The 16,488-nt window shown below is 43.9% G+C and overlaps 2 protein-coding genes and 1 long non-coding RNA gene across 11 annotated transcripts; 1 reads left to right on the top strand and 2 right to left on the bottom strand.

Moving 5' to 3' along the window:
• The first annotated feature begins 1,871 nt into the window (after positions 1-1,871).
• LOC4331465 (DET1- and DDB1-associated protein 1) lies at positions 1,872-5,301 on the top strand. Of its 9 annotated transcripts, none has more exons than XM_026023972.2 (5): positions 1,872-2,019; positions 2,627-2,684; positions 3,524-3,591; positions 4,722-4,783; positions 4,871-5,301. In XM_026023972.2, the coding sequence occupies exons 1-5, from the start codon at positions 1,880-1,882 to the stop codon at positions 4,945-4,947; spliced, it is 405 nt and encodes a 134-aa protein (XP_025879757.1). In that variant the 5' UTR covers positions 1,872-1,879; the 3' UTR covers positions 4,948-5,301. The 9 variants fall into 9 exon arrangements, with proteins under 9 accessions (XP_025879757.1, XP_025879756.1, XP_025879761.1 ...); XM_026023976.2 differs by having other exon boundaries at positions 1,889-2,019; positions 3,529-3,591; XM_026023974.2 differs by having other exon boundaries at positions 1,889-2,052; positions 3,529-3,591.
• Positions 5,302-6,797: 1,496 nt separating this feature from the next.
• On the bottom strand, positions 6,798-7,046 carry LOC136355782 (uncharacterized). The gene is made up of 2 exons (XR_010740159.1): positions 6,927-7,046; positions 6,798-6,840 (listed from the first exon to the last, which is right to left on the bottom strand). It is a non-coding gene; the product is annotated as an uncharacterized lncRNA (long non-coding RNA).
• Positions 7,047-7,434: 388 nt separating this feature from the next.
• On the bottom strand, positions 7,435-11,257 carry LOC4331464 (probable serine/threonine-protein kinase At1g01540). The gene is made up of 7 exons (XM_015777005.2): positions 10,478-11,257; positions 9,637-9,741; positions 9,423-9,545; positions 8,417-8,587; positions 8,203-8,332; positions 7,914-8,123; positions 7,435-7,820 (listed from the first exon to the last, which is right to left on the bottom strand). The coding sequence occupies exons 1-7, from the start codon at positions 11,230-11,232 to the stop codon at positions 7,722-7,724; spliced, it is 1,593 nt and encodes a 530-aa protein (XP_015632491.1). The 5' UTR covers positions 11,233-11,257; the 3' UTR covers positions 7,435-7,721.
• Positions 11,258-16,488: the final 5,231 nt, after the last annotated feature.

Genomic DNA, 16,488 nt, shown 5'->3' with positions numbered 1-16,488 from the left:
AAGCAGCTTCGACTTCATTAGCAGAAACAACCGAAGAGCGTGTTGCCCACCACAAGAAAGAAGCGGACCCAAGAAGGCGAAGGCCTCACCGAACAAAAGGTATGAAAGCTTTTGAACCGAAAAAGACTATCGACAGTCGTCGATGCGTTAGAACTTCTCCGAAGTGACGCCCCCAAGGAGGACACAACGTGTAACGCCACCGCCGCTCGTTCGAAAGTCGGAAGGAGGTTTTCACCTAGAAATTTGTGGGGATATGAAAGAATGCCATGACAACGCCTCCAAGAAGGGAAACGGCGCCCATGGGCGCCGTCGTCGTCGAACCGGCCCAAGACCCGGCAAGGCTTTCGCCAGCATCTTCACATCACTCACACAAACACCCCCACATCGATGGCCACAGAATAGTCCATGATGTCTCGCAAGCAGTTATACCTTGACCGTAACCAACAGCAAAGACGGGCCCTTGGCCACCCTCGAAACGCCATCAATCCGCCGAAAAAGATCTTAGATTTCGCTGTTTCACTTAGCCAATTTGCTCAAGGTTTTCGTACATAGATGTCGTCATATATGTCAATAATTCAGTTTTCAGTCTGCATCTGCATCCTCTTGAAATGTCAGCATGCCGGTTCTTGTATCACTTATGGGAGGTCACAGCCTAATCGATACTAGAAAGAGACCGTCTCCTTGTTTCTTTGTACGATTCGATACAGCAGGAAAAAAAACAATGGATGATGAAACGCCGGCCTCTCTCTTCAGCTTACCTTGATATACCACTCCATTTGGACAAATTGTGGAGAATCCGAACTCTCCCACGACTGGTAACAGAAAGGACAGGCTACTGATCGCTGTCGGATTAGCGGCAATTGTCCCTTCTTAATGATCGAGACTCTGAGCTAGCCCTGACTTGATTTAGTATCTGTCTAAGGATACGGCTCCTGCACGAATCTTATCTTGCGGTTTACTTGCAACAATAGATCATGGATCTATCACCCCTATTTACAGAAACAAAACTCATTGCTTTTAAAGAACTCACATTTTCGGGTAACCTTGTTGTCCCTTGTGGGTTGTGGTTGTGGCAAGGTCCTTTGAACCCACCATCTGAATTCAAGTTGCAAACTTAGTACATATACTATTTTAGTGATAGACAATCTATACGTTGATAGGAAAACGTCGGTGATGATTTTATCAATTTTAAAATATACCGGTCCAATCCTCGAATGCGTTTTTACCTGCACATTCGATGAGTGCGAGAAGCTTGTGGTGACTTTGTCATTATTAAGACATACTTTTAAAGGTGGTTATACGGATAGGGTATGTATATATGTATGCATTTGGTAAGTGGGCTCGTATGTAATTGAACGTGCGTGGTTGTATTGTGTTTTGTTTTTTTCGAAAAAAAGAACTTATGAATCTTGTACTATTGTCTGTCTTAATTCATTAATTCATTCGTTTGACGACAATTATGCATATATTTGCCAACTTCGGGTGGCGGTTCTCTAATACAATTCAATAGTTATGGCATATTTTTCTTCTGTTGGTGTGTATTAGTTTATGTTTGCTTAGCTTTGTTTGTGCTATCGTGAACTTTCTATGTGAGTTTTGTTCTGTGTGAGTTCTGTAATAATTGGCTGTAACTCTTTGAGTAAAGACTGGAATGTTACATTCCATTATCTAAAAGAATTAATTCATTCGTATAATCGTGGTATTATCTGATAATAACACAATTACACAAGACAACGCTAAGCACAAATGTATAGGTAGAAAATGGGCCTTAAAGCCCATTTGGCCAGTGAAATCTAAGGCCCAAAAGATAGCAATAATGGGCCGAAACCCAAAAGTTAATGTTGACTCTGTGTGCTCCATTATAGTCCTCCACGAATCCATGGTCGCTGGAAAAGGGTGGAGAAACCAAGAGGGGGCGTCGCCGGAGTCGGAGTCGGAGACGTCACGGCGAGCTCCGCGGCGGCGATGGAGAGCTCCCTGGGCGGCTGGCCGTCCTACAACCCGCAAAACTTCAGCCAGGTCGTCCCCGCCGACCCCTCCGCGCAGCCCTTGGTCGGTCAGCCCCTCTGTGACTCTGTCCCCCCTCACTCGCGATCGATCTCTGTGCTTAGCTGTCGTGATCTCATGCCTCCGACCGCCAAGTACAATTCAGAATTAGGTTGATTGTGTTGATGATGCCATGAATTGTGTGCCTGATCCCTCACGCCGGAGCTTTACCTCTAGTCAGTCCTATTGTGTGTCAGAGCGTGTGTCTGAAATTCCAGTGCGCATGATTAACAAAAGGTGGTTAGTACTATTTGTTTCTAAGTCCCAATGCCAAATAGTTGGATCATAATATCTCATTTGGGAGGTATTTGTGAATCATGGATTATACATTTAGGATTTGGTTTCTCTCATGGCCAACGCCCTTTAAGGTTTCAGTTGTGGTGATGAATTACTAGTCGGTTTTTGCTCCGAATGTCATTCCAGGCAGCCACTTGCATTGTAATTTGCAAAGCATATATTCAGTTTGTCATATTTGTGTTTCTCGTCAGAGTATCAAGCTGGTAACTTATTCTCTGGAGTCCGGACATGTTGCATTGGTGCGAAACTGCCAATACTTATCCCTATTTTTTTTGTGTTTCAGAATGTCGTACCAGCCACTTACATTGCAACACACAGGACGGATCCACCTCCCGGTCAAGGTATCTTGCTCCCTTGTTTCTTTTACCAATGCTGATTTCCCTGTGCTGCTCCTCACTTCTGAGTGTGTGGTTCCTAAACGTTCAAATGTGTATAGTTGAATGTGACTGCTCATTCACATTGCATCAAATTCCTTTTACAGTAGTACTCTACATGGCATAGCAGATCCTCTGAGTTGTTTGGTCTGAGCCAAAAAGTGACTATCTTGCCTTTCATGGCTGGCATATTTAACTCCAATCATCTATACTGTTTTCAGTAATGCAGCCTCTTTAGTATCTTCTGAGTGATAGATCCATGAATAGATTCTGTTGGACTGTTAGATATGTCTTCAAAGTCAATATTTTTTGCATTCCCTAGGACTGTAGTTTTGGCTTCTTGATATGTAACTCACATACATTATGGCTAATTTGCCCAGCTTACTTTCAAGTAGTTCCCTTACGACCTTTGTTCTGGTACATTTTTTATAGCTTCAAAGCAAACTTTTCTCTTGGAGTATGACTTTATGAGGGAGAGCAGAAAAGGTTGAGAGTCAGAGAGCCAGGGCCTAGCCGGCAAACTGGAAAGACCAACTAAACCTGATCTTACACCTTCATAGTTGAGTCCCCTTGAATTGATTTGATAAGTTAAATGCTTTTATAATTTTAGCAATCAAATTTTGGAATAACACATGCTAGAGCAACATCTATTTGGACTAGAGGTTGGAGTTTCCTAATGATGAATCAACATAATTTAGTATTTTCGCCTCAGAGACTTTGCTCTGACCCACTATGTGTACCTATTACAATTTTGTATGAGCATTCTGTTAAGTCCTTTTTTTCCTCCTAGCCTAATCTTTTGGCAGGCCAGGCCGAACCACCAAACATCCTGGTTGCTTTCAGGCCTGTCCACTGAACTATCTCCAGATTTCAGGTACAGGTATTCAGTAAAAAATTGATTGCATGCTGCTTACCATCTCCACAAAAGAAAAATGAAAGAAAACTATAGGCAAGCTGGGCAATTTATTAGTAAGGAGCAAATGAACTGGCCAACCAAAGCAACCTCTCATATTAGTCATCTTCCTCTAGTGCTGCCAACATAGTTTTATTGAAGTGTTCTGTTTATGCCATATTGCCAATATGATTTGGATGGTTACATTTATAGAACACAGTTTTTCTTCTCGACTCATTGCCCGTGTGCCTGTTGGCAGAGGCCAAAGATGTAAACCATTTCCATTATCTAAAAAAAAAGAACATTGTTTTTAGATATTCTATGTAAACATTGTACTTCATTGGTCCGTTGCAGGCATGGAGCTAGTTCCTTAGTTTCCAGTTTATTCAGGGGCTGTTCAGATTGATGCCATTTTCAACCATATCATTTTTTGGCAAAGTTGCCAAAAATGTGCCTACATTTGGTTTGTTGCCAAATTTTGGTAAATACATAAGAAATCCTGCCAAAATTTTGGTAATATTGTCAACTTGCTAAAATTTTAGGTAAGGTTTATTTTGGCAACAATCTGAACAGCCCCTCCGTATTTTTGCTGCCTATTCCCTCTTGAATTTCCTGTGCATGGGATATTGCTTCTGATAGTGGTGAATTCTTGAGTGCTTTAGTTCATTAGAGCAAGTTTAATAGTATAGCCCACTGCTAACTCCAATTCATCTATAGCCAATCTAATAGCCAATTCATACAATAGTTGCTTACTATACTATTAATATATGGTCACACCTGTCATACATACATTGCGTCTTAGAGTCCGCGATGCAGCTGGCTACAGATCTATAGCCCGCTGCTCTTCTCTCTCATCCTTTCTCTCATTAAAATATGTTTACAGCTGGCTAATAGCCTGCTATTGTACCTGCTCTTAGATATTTTCGTAGTCGATCAGACTCGATAGTTGCTCGCTCTCTTTACCTCGTTTTGGTTCTTTCTGGGCTCTCGTCCATTCCTACCAGAACTACCCCAACTATTCCAAGTTTTCTTTTTTACTGTACAGAAATCACCTCTTTTTTTTTTGTTGCTATTTTCACTATTTCCCTGACCGTTTGTGTCTGGAATCGCAGTGATAACAACAGACCCCAAGAACATCCTGTTGAGGCATTTTTATCAAAAATCCGAGGAAAAGGTGCGCTGCTAAGAGCCTAAGACTCTCACAAAGGTTACATAAATCAGTATGGAACATCTATTTATCAACGCTTTATCTTGACTGTAGTTGAGGCCAAAGAGAGCTGCACCAGACAACCTGACCCCACAGAACAACGGCAAACAACCAAGAGGCCCTCTCTCTGATGGTGGTGGTAGCCAGGCAACTGCAAGTGGTAGAAGCTAAAACGCAGCTGTTGTTCTCTCCGGCATCTCTTGTGCTGCTGAACTGACAGCATGCATGTCATACTACCTGTATGTATGTGTGTGTGCTTGTTCAGGCATATGCTTACTAGTAGTGTCATCATCTCTCTTGTGTGATTGATCAAAAGAGCTCCCCATGCATGTACATACACCCTCATCCTCAGTGTCAGTGCGGCACCTTTGATACGGAACTAGCACTATTGCAGTCTTTTATGCCGACACTAGCACAACTTGATGAAACCATTTTTCCCTACATAATTGCCTCAGCGTCAGCTTTCCAAAGGCTGAAAGTGATCATTGCCTCTCTTATCTCTTAGCATTACCTTCTTTTGTCAGATTATATTAGTATGGTACATATCAATCATGCAAGCTCACGCGCGTCGCCCTTTTTGTTTCCCTTTTTTTCCCTATCCATCTGTGAACGAAGACGAGTAGACGACGGCGTCGGCGTCTCGTGAGAAAGACCGAGTTCCAGTGGAACGCCGTCGTCCGCGCGCGCGTGAGGCTGGCCCGGCGCGTTGTGCGCTCGTGGCGCCGTGCTGCGCGACGCGAGTCGCTGTCCATGGCAGCGGAGCGTGCACGGCTCGGCGTTTGCTATCCAGCTAAGCAGCAGCGGCCGCCGCAGAGGACGTGAGAGACACCGCGCGTGACGGGAGCCGTAACAACGGCAGCGGCCAACTGCGGATGGGCTATGGGCATATTTGAGAGAGTTTCTGGTAGCTGAAACTTCTCCTAAAACAAAACCTTTCGAAACAATTCAGCTTTTTATTTGAAATTTAAGAAGTTGCAATTGCATAATTAAAAAAAAACTAGTAGATTCATATTTCTATAAACTGACTACCAACCGATTGTCTTTTTAGAATGTTAAGCTTCATCAAACATGATCGAAATCGATGTAATTCCGGCCGTCTGGTCACTAATCGGACGGTGCATATCGATGGCTACACAACGTATCAGTATAGTAGCACTCACGGTGAAGGCTGGGCTGCTGGCAGAAGAAGAATCGAATCGAACCGCGAGGTGAACACGACGAGTTAAAGGCTGGACCAGAGGCCATGGGGGGCGAGCTAGCCGCAACAGACTGGCGCCCGTGCCTTCTTCTAGTACGTCGGGCTGGTTCTATTCCATGTGGCGTTGCCGCCGTCGACTGGCCCACCGGGAAAACCCCAACGGCGGCAACCCGACAACCTGGTGCCTTGTGGATATTGCTCGCGTCCATTTCGGAACAGCTCAGGTGTTCACGAGGTCGCTACGCTACAGGACGGAGATCGCCTGAAGCTATGTGGACGTAGACCTCGACAATGCGTGTACCTGTACCATGGCATATGATTGTGCATTATCAGCTTGATGAAGCAGCAGCAGCTGTTCACAAGTCATCACAACGGCAGTGGCAGGCTTAGCTGCGTCTTTCAGGTTGTTGAGAGACTTTGTGCAATAATTAGACTAAGGCATTAAGCATTATCAAGATAGGTGAATGTTTATTCAATTATTCTATCGAATAAAGTGGGGAAAGGGTGAAGAACGCGTCAGATATCACCCAAAAATGTCTCTGTCCAACAAGATTTAGTATTTGCGGCAGCCTGTGCCGGATAACCTTTCGCTGTGCTTTTTTTTCCTCTTGTTTTTTTCTGCCATCGGTTCATGAATCCTCCAAGCCGTTTTTTTGGCCACTAGTGTGCTGTGTCCTGCACTACTCTCTCAACTCACAAGTCATAACTCAACCTTTTTCTAATGGAAGAATCCATCTCTGAACATTTCCAGGGCACAGTAGCTCCAAGCTAACCGTTGAAAAATGAAAGAAACTTCTCTCATGCTATTCCACTTCAGTAGTACAGACTGTACAGTGTCAAATAAATGAATCAGCATGATCAAACTAATTTGTGGCATGGTATCATGTTAGTACTTGACCATTCATTGCATACATGGTGATTGCACAGTAGTTGTTCGATCACGTATTCACGTGATGGTAGGATCATCACCTGCTAATTAATCAGTACTGTCAGCGGTCAAGTTTATTAGCACAAGATCCAGAGCTGGTTGGCTGTAAAAAAGAACTAATGAATATACTAGTACGAAAAAGTCACAGCAACTGAACATGGAAACGAAGATTAGTATTTAGATCAAGACAAGGCGAAGCGACAAGAACTGGCGCAAATGCTGTGCAGCTGATCACCAGATGCAGTATAGTGGACAAAAGCATTTGCCAGCAGAATATACAAGTCCCAAGCTCTGCAGCCAACTACTAATGGCGATCATAAACAAAGGGTTAGATGCAGGATGGAAGTGTGAGATGAGATGAGATGCAGAAAATGGTCATGTGACATCATGTGCAAGCAGGCACCAACCATTAGGCTACAAGAAGAAAGCATTACTTCTCCCAGTGCAGTAAAGCAGGCAGCTGGTATCAGGAGTGGACTGGTAAAAGATGCATTAGAGCAGACAACTGTACTTGCATTAGGTAGAATCACATTAACACTGTAAGCATTAGCTGGGGCATAGTCAGTCTCAGTCACAACACCACCCTACACTTGTGTAGTTTATAAGTGTCAAGTGTCATAGAATGATGCTCGAGTATAATACAGTCAAAAGAGCAAGGAGAGCTGGTTATGAGATCCAACGAGAGGGGAAAAAATTATGTAATGACAACATGGTTAATATTGGCAATCCCTAATGGCAATCCATACAAACTCATGTTCAACTGTAGTGCTGGGCTGTTGTCATCTGTACCGTTGGTTCTCACGCTTGCTGAAGTTCCCGCCATCCCTTGAGCTGTGTCTGTCCGATGTCTGAGGCGCATCTCTTCCGGGTTTCTTATCCTGTATGATGAACAATTGCAATCAGAAAATGAGTTAACTATACTGTTTAGTAAATGGAAGAAATCAAAAAGTTCATAAGTGAGTAGAACATACATCGCGGCATAGTAGATCATCCATTTCGAGCATGTGAATTACATGTCCCATTTTAGGCCTCTTGTGGCCATCAGGATCGACGCAGCGAAGGGCGACCAGAAGTGCCCGTTTCAGTGCTTTGGGAGAAGGCTTCTCGGGCAGCTTGGGGTCTACTACCTCCTCTGCTTTCCTCTCAGCAACCATGGTCTTCAGCCATTCAACCAAGTTCACCTGAAAAGAAGACAATTTAGCTCCATCAGATGCCAACGATCCTGGAAGAGATTCATGAAAGAATAGGTAGGATACTGACCTCTCCAGGTGCCCTGGTGTAATCTACTGGTGATCTACCCGTTATAATCTCCATTATAAGTACTCCAAAGCTATAAACATCGCTCCTCTCATTTAACATCCCCGTGCTGGCGTATTCAGGTGCCACGTAACTGCAACATAGCCAATTTCAGTCATGATAAGATGTACTAACTTTTATGTACAGTAAAGGTTGTGTGTGGATTGTCAATACTAACCCAAAGGTTCCCATAACACGGGTAGTAACATAACTTCTCTCTGAGCACAATAGCTTCGCAAGACCAAAATCTGACACTTTAGCATTCCATTGCTGGTCAAGAAGGATATTGCTAGATTTGATGTCACGATGGACAACCTTCGGTTCCAGCCCCTCATGAAGATAGGCCAGCCTAGAGAGCAGAAGTTGGGTGTCAGTATTCATGTGTTTCCCTATCAAACCCATCTTTTAAAAGAACTGTTGATGTTGTTTAAGCAAGCCACTGACAATATTGCTTTCAGGCAAAGAATATTATCGGTAGAGTGCTTATCAATGCACATGATGCTTTAATCTAGATTTTAACTGTCAAACAGGGTCACAATGTTCTAGTCCGAACGCATGTGCAAGGTAAGTATTTAGTTATTTACATGCAGTATCTTAAATCTCTATAGAGCGAATCAAAACAATCTCAGACTGGGTGCTTTGATTAAAATAAAGCAAGCTGGCAACAGGAAAGCAATTAAAGGACGAATGCAAGATGAGCACATGCAATGTCCAAGAAATTCGACACCTTTACTTTGGCGTTTGTACTATTTAAATGCACATGAAATTCTAATTGTTTTCTGAACAACCAAATGATGCCTAATGCTAACAAAGAAAAAAACATGTTTTTTTTTTCGTATCTGCTAAACATGGGTTAGAATCAGCTGTCTTTGGGAATATGTGCATGCTAAGGAACACAACCTAACAAACTTGAGTAAAGCACCTGAATTCCTACGACAATCAATTTCACCAGAATTAGACTCTACTATCCTAACTATGATGCATGTCTCACAACAAAACAAGCCTCCCATGCCAGCTAGCACCTGTCTTCTAAAATCTGAATGATCATGACCTATATTTGCCCATAATATTCATAATCTTTAATGTCGAAGTATTAAACAGAATCAGGCAAGGCATACCAATATAACACTGTTCAAGGTACCCACTTTGGCAAAATTGGCGTGCAACAGTGAGAGAAGCATTACCCTTTAGCAGTTCCAAGAATTATGTTCATCCTGACTTCCCAAGTTAGTGGGCTCACTTCCCCTACATCACCATGAAGCCATTGATCAAGATTGCCGTTGTCTACATATTCATACACGAGCATCCTGTTCAACCAAAACGGCAATGTGAGTAAAACATCCATTAATCAGAGAGGGAATAATAATGCACAAAATTGATGAAGAGATTTCATTGTACCTATAAGCGCCCTCTACACAGTAGCCGAGCAATCTAACGAGATTCTTATGCCGAACACGCCCGATCGCTTCAACCTCCACCTTGAACTCCTTCTCAGCCTGGCCCCTGGCAAAGCAGGAAAACAATTTGATTTTTTGTTGTCATAAAACAGAACAAGAAAATGTGTGAGAAAATGAAACGGTAATCCAGTCCCTAGAAAGCCGTGTAGGATTAAATTGCGTCACAGATATCGAGGCGAATGGGGAATGGAGATGGGCGCACAGAAGAGGTAAATGATGACAGCAATTTGAAACTTCTTGAGCCCCACGACCCAACCGTTCACCAGCAGACCACTGCTTCATGAATAAACTGAAACAAGTTGCACCTCTATGCACAAAAAATCCGATCAAATACACTAGAAAAAAAAAAGGATCTTTCCCTTCTTCAAATGGAAATTCACAGTTTTTGACAGCTCACTTCCTGGTCCATCAGACTGATCATATCCAAGTCCAACAACCCATTATCGCAGAAGAAGATAAGATTAGAGATCTGCGTATCAATTCGATGAACAAGAATACAACCGGAGCAAACAGCCAAAGAAACCGATGAACAAGAACACAAACACGGTTAAACAGACGAAATCAGTGGCATTTTTACGAACAAACGAAATCACACACCCCAGTTTAAACAGAAAGGGAAAATTGATTTCTTTAAAAAATAAAAAATAAAAACGGGTATTCCTAACTATATTCTCCATCCTTTCTACTCACCCAAGGACGAATTCTAGGCTATACAAGGATGGAAAGGCTGGAGATGTCCAAATCAAATCGAAAAGCTCCAAGAGAAGGCACAGGATTAGTACCTATTATTGAGTAGATTCTTGACGGCGACCATGGCGGAATTCTGCAGCGTGCCCTTGTAAACAATCCCGTAGCCGCCTTCCCCGATCACATTCTCCTCCGCGAGCCCGTCGGTTGCCTCCTCGAGCTCCCGGAGAGTGAACCAATGGCCCCACCCGAGGTGCGACACCTCCGGCCCAGCCGAGCCGCTCGCCGTGCTCCTCGGCGTGGCGCCGTCCCGCTCGCTCCCGCCGCTCGTCGTGGCCGACATGCCGCTGGCCGCCGTCGACCGCGTGGATCCCGCCGGTAGCACCGGCGGCTGCGTCCGCTGCGGCGGCGGCGGAGTCTCTGCTTTGGCGAGCTGCACCCCATGTTGCGCCGCCGGTGGAGGCGGCTGCGGCGGCGTCGGCGTCGGCGTCTGCTGCTGCCGCTGCTGCCGGCGAACGATCTCCTGTATGTCCTTCGGCGGCGTGGGCTGCTGGAGATGCTGCTTGAGAATCTTGGTGTCGGCCGGGTACAGATTGGATGCGAGGTCATCGCGGCGCCGGCGCCGGCGGGAGAGGCAGACGAAGACGAGGACCAGGACGAGCACGATGGCGGCGCCGACGGCGATGCCGATGAGCACCCAGAGGCGGAGCCCGAACACCGCCGTGCGCTGCGACAGCCACCCGTTGAGGTACCCGGCGCTCCACACCGACGACGGCGCGCCCTGCTGGTGCCGCGAGGGGTGCGGCTGGTGCGGAGGTGCCTCGGCGAGCAGCCTCCTCTGAGCCGCCATCGCCGCCACGGGGAGCTGATGAAGCAGAGAGAGAGAGAGAGAGAGAGAGAGAGAGAGCGCTTTGGCCTCCTTGGATTCTTTGGTCGCTCTGCTTTACATAGGCATGCGACTTGACGACGAGAGAGCGGCGTGGGGAGCGTTCTGGGTAACTTTTGAGTTTTGAGGTGGTGAGGCTAGCGAGTTTGTTGTTACCGATTTGAGACGCTCGTATGACAGGTGGGCCCAGTTTGTCATGTGGACCCACCGACAGTGAGCTAAGAAAGGAGTAGTGCTGTAGTAGGGACGATGGTAATTTGGATATGGTGTGCACCACAGGTCTACAGCACCACTGAAATTCAATCTCTGAGCAAGAGTGCATGTAAACCATATCTATCTTTTCTTTTTTAAAAAAAAATTATACAGTACAACACAGACACTCACAACGCACATGCACTCACCTCTATAAACACACGCAAACCCTACCCCTATGAGCATCTCCGAAGACTGGGCCGGCAAATCCATTAGGATTGACGAAGTCACCACAGGCGTCTCGCTGTCGACAGGTACGTCGCCTACCACTGAAAGCACAATACCGTTAAATCCTGAAAAATTCATTCCCGTGGGGAATCGAACCCAGGATCTCAGGTGTTACTGAGACTTATTTGACCTATTGTTTTCTATTTAAATACTCCGTCCCAAAATATAAGACCTCATCGATTGCACATATATCATAATAAGCCAAAAACAACTTATTAGAGAATGAAAGTTAATTTATAGGTAACACTTTTATATATGTGTTATTAGCGACTTAAAACCCAATATAAAAAACTACATTGAAAATATCTTAAATTCAACTTAAAAATTCAAGTTCTGGCTTTGGTTTTGATTTATTAGGACAACCAATGGGGCTCATAGCTACCAAGTTGTCCTGATCTATAGTTGTACTCCTGGAGTAATAGATAGCTATATTTTGGGATTGAGGAAGTAACAAAATTATTATATTGTAAAACTACATATAAATAAAAATGTTCCCATATGATTGTTATGTGTTTCAAACTAACTGTTTTTAGAGCTATTGACGGTTAAATTTTCAAAGATATAACCGAATAATCTCATATATTCAAATATGGATAGAGCAATTGTCATGAAAAACATAATGATGCAATTTCTAAAAACTACAAAAGCAATGGTAAGAGGGCAAATTCTTTGCAACCAATATTAAAGACTTTTAAAGGGGTATAGATGAATTGAAACTTATGATTGACAGTACACGAGATACATGACAATTGCGCAACCGCCCTTAATCTTCCACAACACTGAGTTAAAATATAGTAATGACTATATCGCGCATCCCACGCATTGTAATGAGATTTTATAACTTCTTTACCGATACTCATCAGTTTAATGGCTAATACGGAGGAAGTATGATCTATTGGTTGACATAGTTACTAGATGGTATGGCCAAACGTGAGAGCTCCTTTCTACTTTCTCTGTTCTAAAATATTCTAAAATATAGTTATTTTTATCTGAATAATATATAGCTATAATTATTTTAACTTCAAACGAAGGGAGCAGCAATTAATACAATGAGGAGTTGAATAGAGGATAAGACTGGAAATTATGCGTTTTGTTCAAGCCGTAGCTCTTCCTTAGTATCCGAAAGTGACTAGGGAGTGTTTGAAGAGAAGGGGATTGAGGAGATTGGGAAGATACGCAAAACGAGGTAAGCCATTAGCTCATGATTAATTGAGTATTAACTATTTTAAATTTCAAAAATGGATTAATATGATTTTTTAAAGCAACTTTCCTATTGAAATTTTTTGCAAAAAACGCACCGTTTAGTAGTTTGAAAAGCGTGCGCGCGGAAAACGATAGACAATCTCTCCTATCTCCACCTAACGAACACTCCCAAGGGTATGTGTAGTTAGGGAAAAGAGAATTTTTGGGTGTTACATGGAACATTTGACCGGATGTCGGAAGGGGTTTTCGGATACGAATGAAAAAACTAATTTCAGAACTCGCCTGGAAACCGCGAGACGAATCTCTTGAGACTAATTAAGCCGTCATTAGCACATGTGGTTACTGTAGCACTTATGGCTAATCACGGACTAATTAGGCTTAAAAGATTCGTCTCGCGATTTCCTCCATAACTGTGCAATTAGTTTTTCTTTTTATATATATTTAATGCTTATGTATATGTCCAAAGATTCGATGCGATGTTTTTGGGAAAAAATTTTGGGAACTAAACGGGGCCTAATATGTGGAGACAAATCAACAATCAGAGGATAATTTCCCCTTGCATTACTAGGACAGACGGTCAGGAGTGAGGACCACCACCTCGTTGCAAACTTGTGTGTGCCGGGGCCCCTTGTGATTTGGATTCTGGAGAGGAGTTAGGTGACGTGCGCTTCCAAGATTAGCATTGGCTGTCAGCTAGCTGCGTGACAGCTCGGCGGCACGGCGACGTCGAGCCGTCAGTCAGTCGGCCGTCCGCTTTCAAAGTTGAGCCGCGCGCACCGCACTGCACTGCACCAACGGAATGTGGGGGTGTGTGTGCTGGTCGTGCGCGCTCTGACGCAGACGCATGCAGGGCCAAGCAAAAAAGAGCTCCACCCTTTTCCTTCTCCATTTGACATGGACTCGTGGAGAGATAGAGAGAGAAGGCTTCGAATATTTGGTAGTATCACCTTCACACTGTTCTACTATTGTGTTATTAAATCATAGTAGTAATTAGCAGTCGTACCCATTTGCAGATTTTCTCAATTGGCGGCCGGGCTCCCTGAGGATACAGTCTGGCTGGTGATGTTCATGTGGCTGATAGCGTCATCGCGATGAGTGGGTTTCTTTAAGATGTACGCAAGCTACGGCTCGGAATTGCCATTCAGGCATTCACACGATAGTCATGGCAAGTCTAATACCAAAAGAATGGTACACGACACCTGGCAGCGCCTCCGTTGCGTATGTGCAATTACGAGGCTGTGTACTCTAATCACGATAATAATCATGGCCTTCTTACTAGTACTGTTCCAGTGCGTCCTGCTACTGTGCTACGCAGTAATCATCACGCCGGGCCAGCCAAAGCATATATGCTCCGATCACCATTCAGGCGATCACTGATTCGTTCACACAATCAGACCCCCGGACCCCGGCTCGCTCCGGCTGCTCGATCGGATGCCTTACGTGCAACGCCAACCACGGGGTGTAGCAACGCAACAGAAGGCCATTTTGTCCCCATATACCCCGACGTACAAGCCGTTCACGTTCCACGACCCGACCCACGAGCGCGTGCGTAAATTCCTTTTGCTTCTCGCGGACGACATGACATGAGGACGAGTAAAACTCACGCCCCCACAACGTCGTACAGGTCCATGACTCGTGTGCTCCGCCCGATACGACGCGATGCGTCCGGTGATATTTTTTTTCTTTTTAGCATGGCGTCGCGACTCGCGGCACGCAGCCACGGGCACACGACGTGCGCGCGCGCGCTGCAACCTGCGGCTGCGGCGTTCGCTCGATTCGGCGCAGGCGCGCAGCGAGCGCGAGAGCCGCACGAGCACGAGGAGACGCAGGAGGATGCGGGGACGGAACGGTGGCTGCGTCGCGTGTTTGCCAATGTTGGCCGAGACGCGCGCGGCGCGCGGATGAGCCGAGCAAAAGAGGGCAATTTTTTAACTGTTGACGCATCACATGGGAAGGACGTACGGGGAAAAAACGGATACCGTACCTGTCACGACGTAGGATTATTGGATTATGCTTTGGACAAGCCTTCCTTCCTTTTTCCAGTTTCTACCATTATTTTCGTCTTCTTTGCCCAGGCGGCAGCGGAGAAGGAACACACTTTCTTTTCACGCTGTTCATGACCAAAGCTGCTGTAAGTAGTACTACCTTCGTCTCGCGACCAACTTTGATCGTTCGTCTTATTTAATTTTTTTTATAATTAGCATTTTTGTTGTTATGAGATGATAAAACAAGAATAGTACTTTACTCGTGGCTTATGTTTTCAAATTTTTTCAAAAAATTTTCAGATAAGACGAACGGTCAAAGTTGGGCGCGGAAAACCATGGCTGTACTTATTTTGGGACGGAGGAAGTACTACCTCCGTCCCAAAAAAAGAAAAACCCTGGTTTCCGTGTTCAACGTTTGACCGTCCGTTTTATTTGAAAGAAATTATGAAAAAAATTAAAAAGACAAGTCACACATAAAATATTAATCATGTTTTATCATCTAACAACAATGAAAATACGAATTATAAAAAATTTCATGTAAGACGGACAGTCAAAGTTGGACACGGAAACCCAGGGTTTGTCTTTTTTTTTTTTTTGACGGAGGGAGTACAAGTTTTACAAGGTCAGAACGTATAAGTATGACGTCGTCATGGTCAAGCGACAGGGCTACAGGAGAACATGGCAGATTATGAGAATAAAGTCAAGTCATAGACAGGGTTAAAGTCTGGTGCCGCAGCATCAGGGGACAGGGTACTTTCTAGGAGTATCTCAATGGCCATTTAAATTTTCAAGCAACAGAAATTATTCCTTACGTATGGAAGGAACAAACAGCAAATACTCTGCTTGAGAATCACTTCACAAGAAAGAAATTTTAAATCGACTTCATAATCACAGGTACGGCCGTGTAATTGATTAGTACTCCCCCTAACAAAATACTATACCCATTAAAAAATAATAGATGAACCAAACAAATTAAGAGAAGAGTATATTGTACTCCTTCAATCCCAAAATACAAGAAGTTTTAGTTGGATGAGACACATCCTAATCCGTAAGACTACTGTTAAGATTCGTAGTATTATGACATGTCTCATTCAACCAAAACTCTTTACATTTTGGGACGGAGGAATTACATAGCATTGGGTAGAGCATATCTTTGTTTGGCTTTGCACCAGCTTTAGTACATATTTTGACTTCCATGCAGGTATATTATTCTAGATTGCAGCACATAATTGAAAGAAAATCTTATAAAACACAAGTGGAATTTATGGACCCATTCAAATTTAGAACATGTTTCACAAAGTTTTATTCAAATTTTATATAAGTTAGTGAATTTTCTATAGGTTTGATGATGTATCCTAACATAAAGTGAAACTTATTTCAATATTCTCTCCGTCCTAATATAAGTGCACCTAAGATCGGATGTGACATTTCATATAAGTGTTCTATAAAATGTCACACCCAATACTAAGTGCACTTTTTATTGAGACGGAGGGAGTACAACTGATAAAAACTGAAAGTATGTGCTAAAATTAGTACAAAGCAAAAATAGGTG

This window comes from Oryza sativa, chromosome 3, assembly GCF_034140825.1.
Source record: "Oryza sativa Japonica Group chromosome 3, ASM3414082v1".
Classification (NCBI taxonomy): domain Eukaryota; kingdom Viridiplantae; phylum Streptophyta; class Magnoliopsida; order Poales; family Poaceae; genus Oryza; species Oryza sativa.
The sequence above is the reverse complement of the archived record's forward strand: the minus strand, read 5'-3'. Positions and strand labels throughout refer to the sequence as shown.

Bases quoted from the DNA above. Each gene is read 5' to 3' on its own strand.
- LOC4331465 (XM_026023971.2), top strand. From the start codon at position 1,880: ATGGTCGCTGGAAAAGGGTGGAGAAACCAAGAGGGGGCGTCGCCGGAG. The intron at 2,057-2,626 runs GTCAGCCCCTCT...TTTGTGTTTCAG, and splicing joins CTCCGCGCAGCCCTTGGTCG to AATGTCGTACCAGCCACTTA. The intron at 2,685-4,721 runs GTATCTTGCTCC...CTGGAATCGCAG, and splicing joins GGATCCACCTCCCGGTCAAG to TGATAACAACAGACCCCAAG.
- LOC4331464 (XM_015777005.2), bottom strand. From the start codon at position 11,232: ATGGCGGCTCAGAGGAGGCTGCTCGCCGAGGCACCTCCGCACCAGCCG. The intron at 9,546-9,636 runs GTACAATGAAAT...TTGGTTGAACAG, and splicing joins TGTGTAGAGGGCGCTTATAG to GATGCTCGTGTATGAATATG. The intron at 8,588-9,422 runs GTAATGCTTCTC...TCTGCTCTCTAG, and splicing joins ATTCTTGGAACTGCTAAAGG to GCTGGCCTATCTTCATGAGG.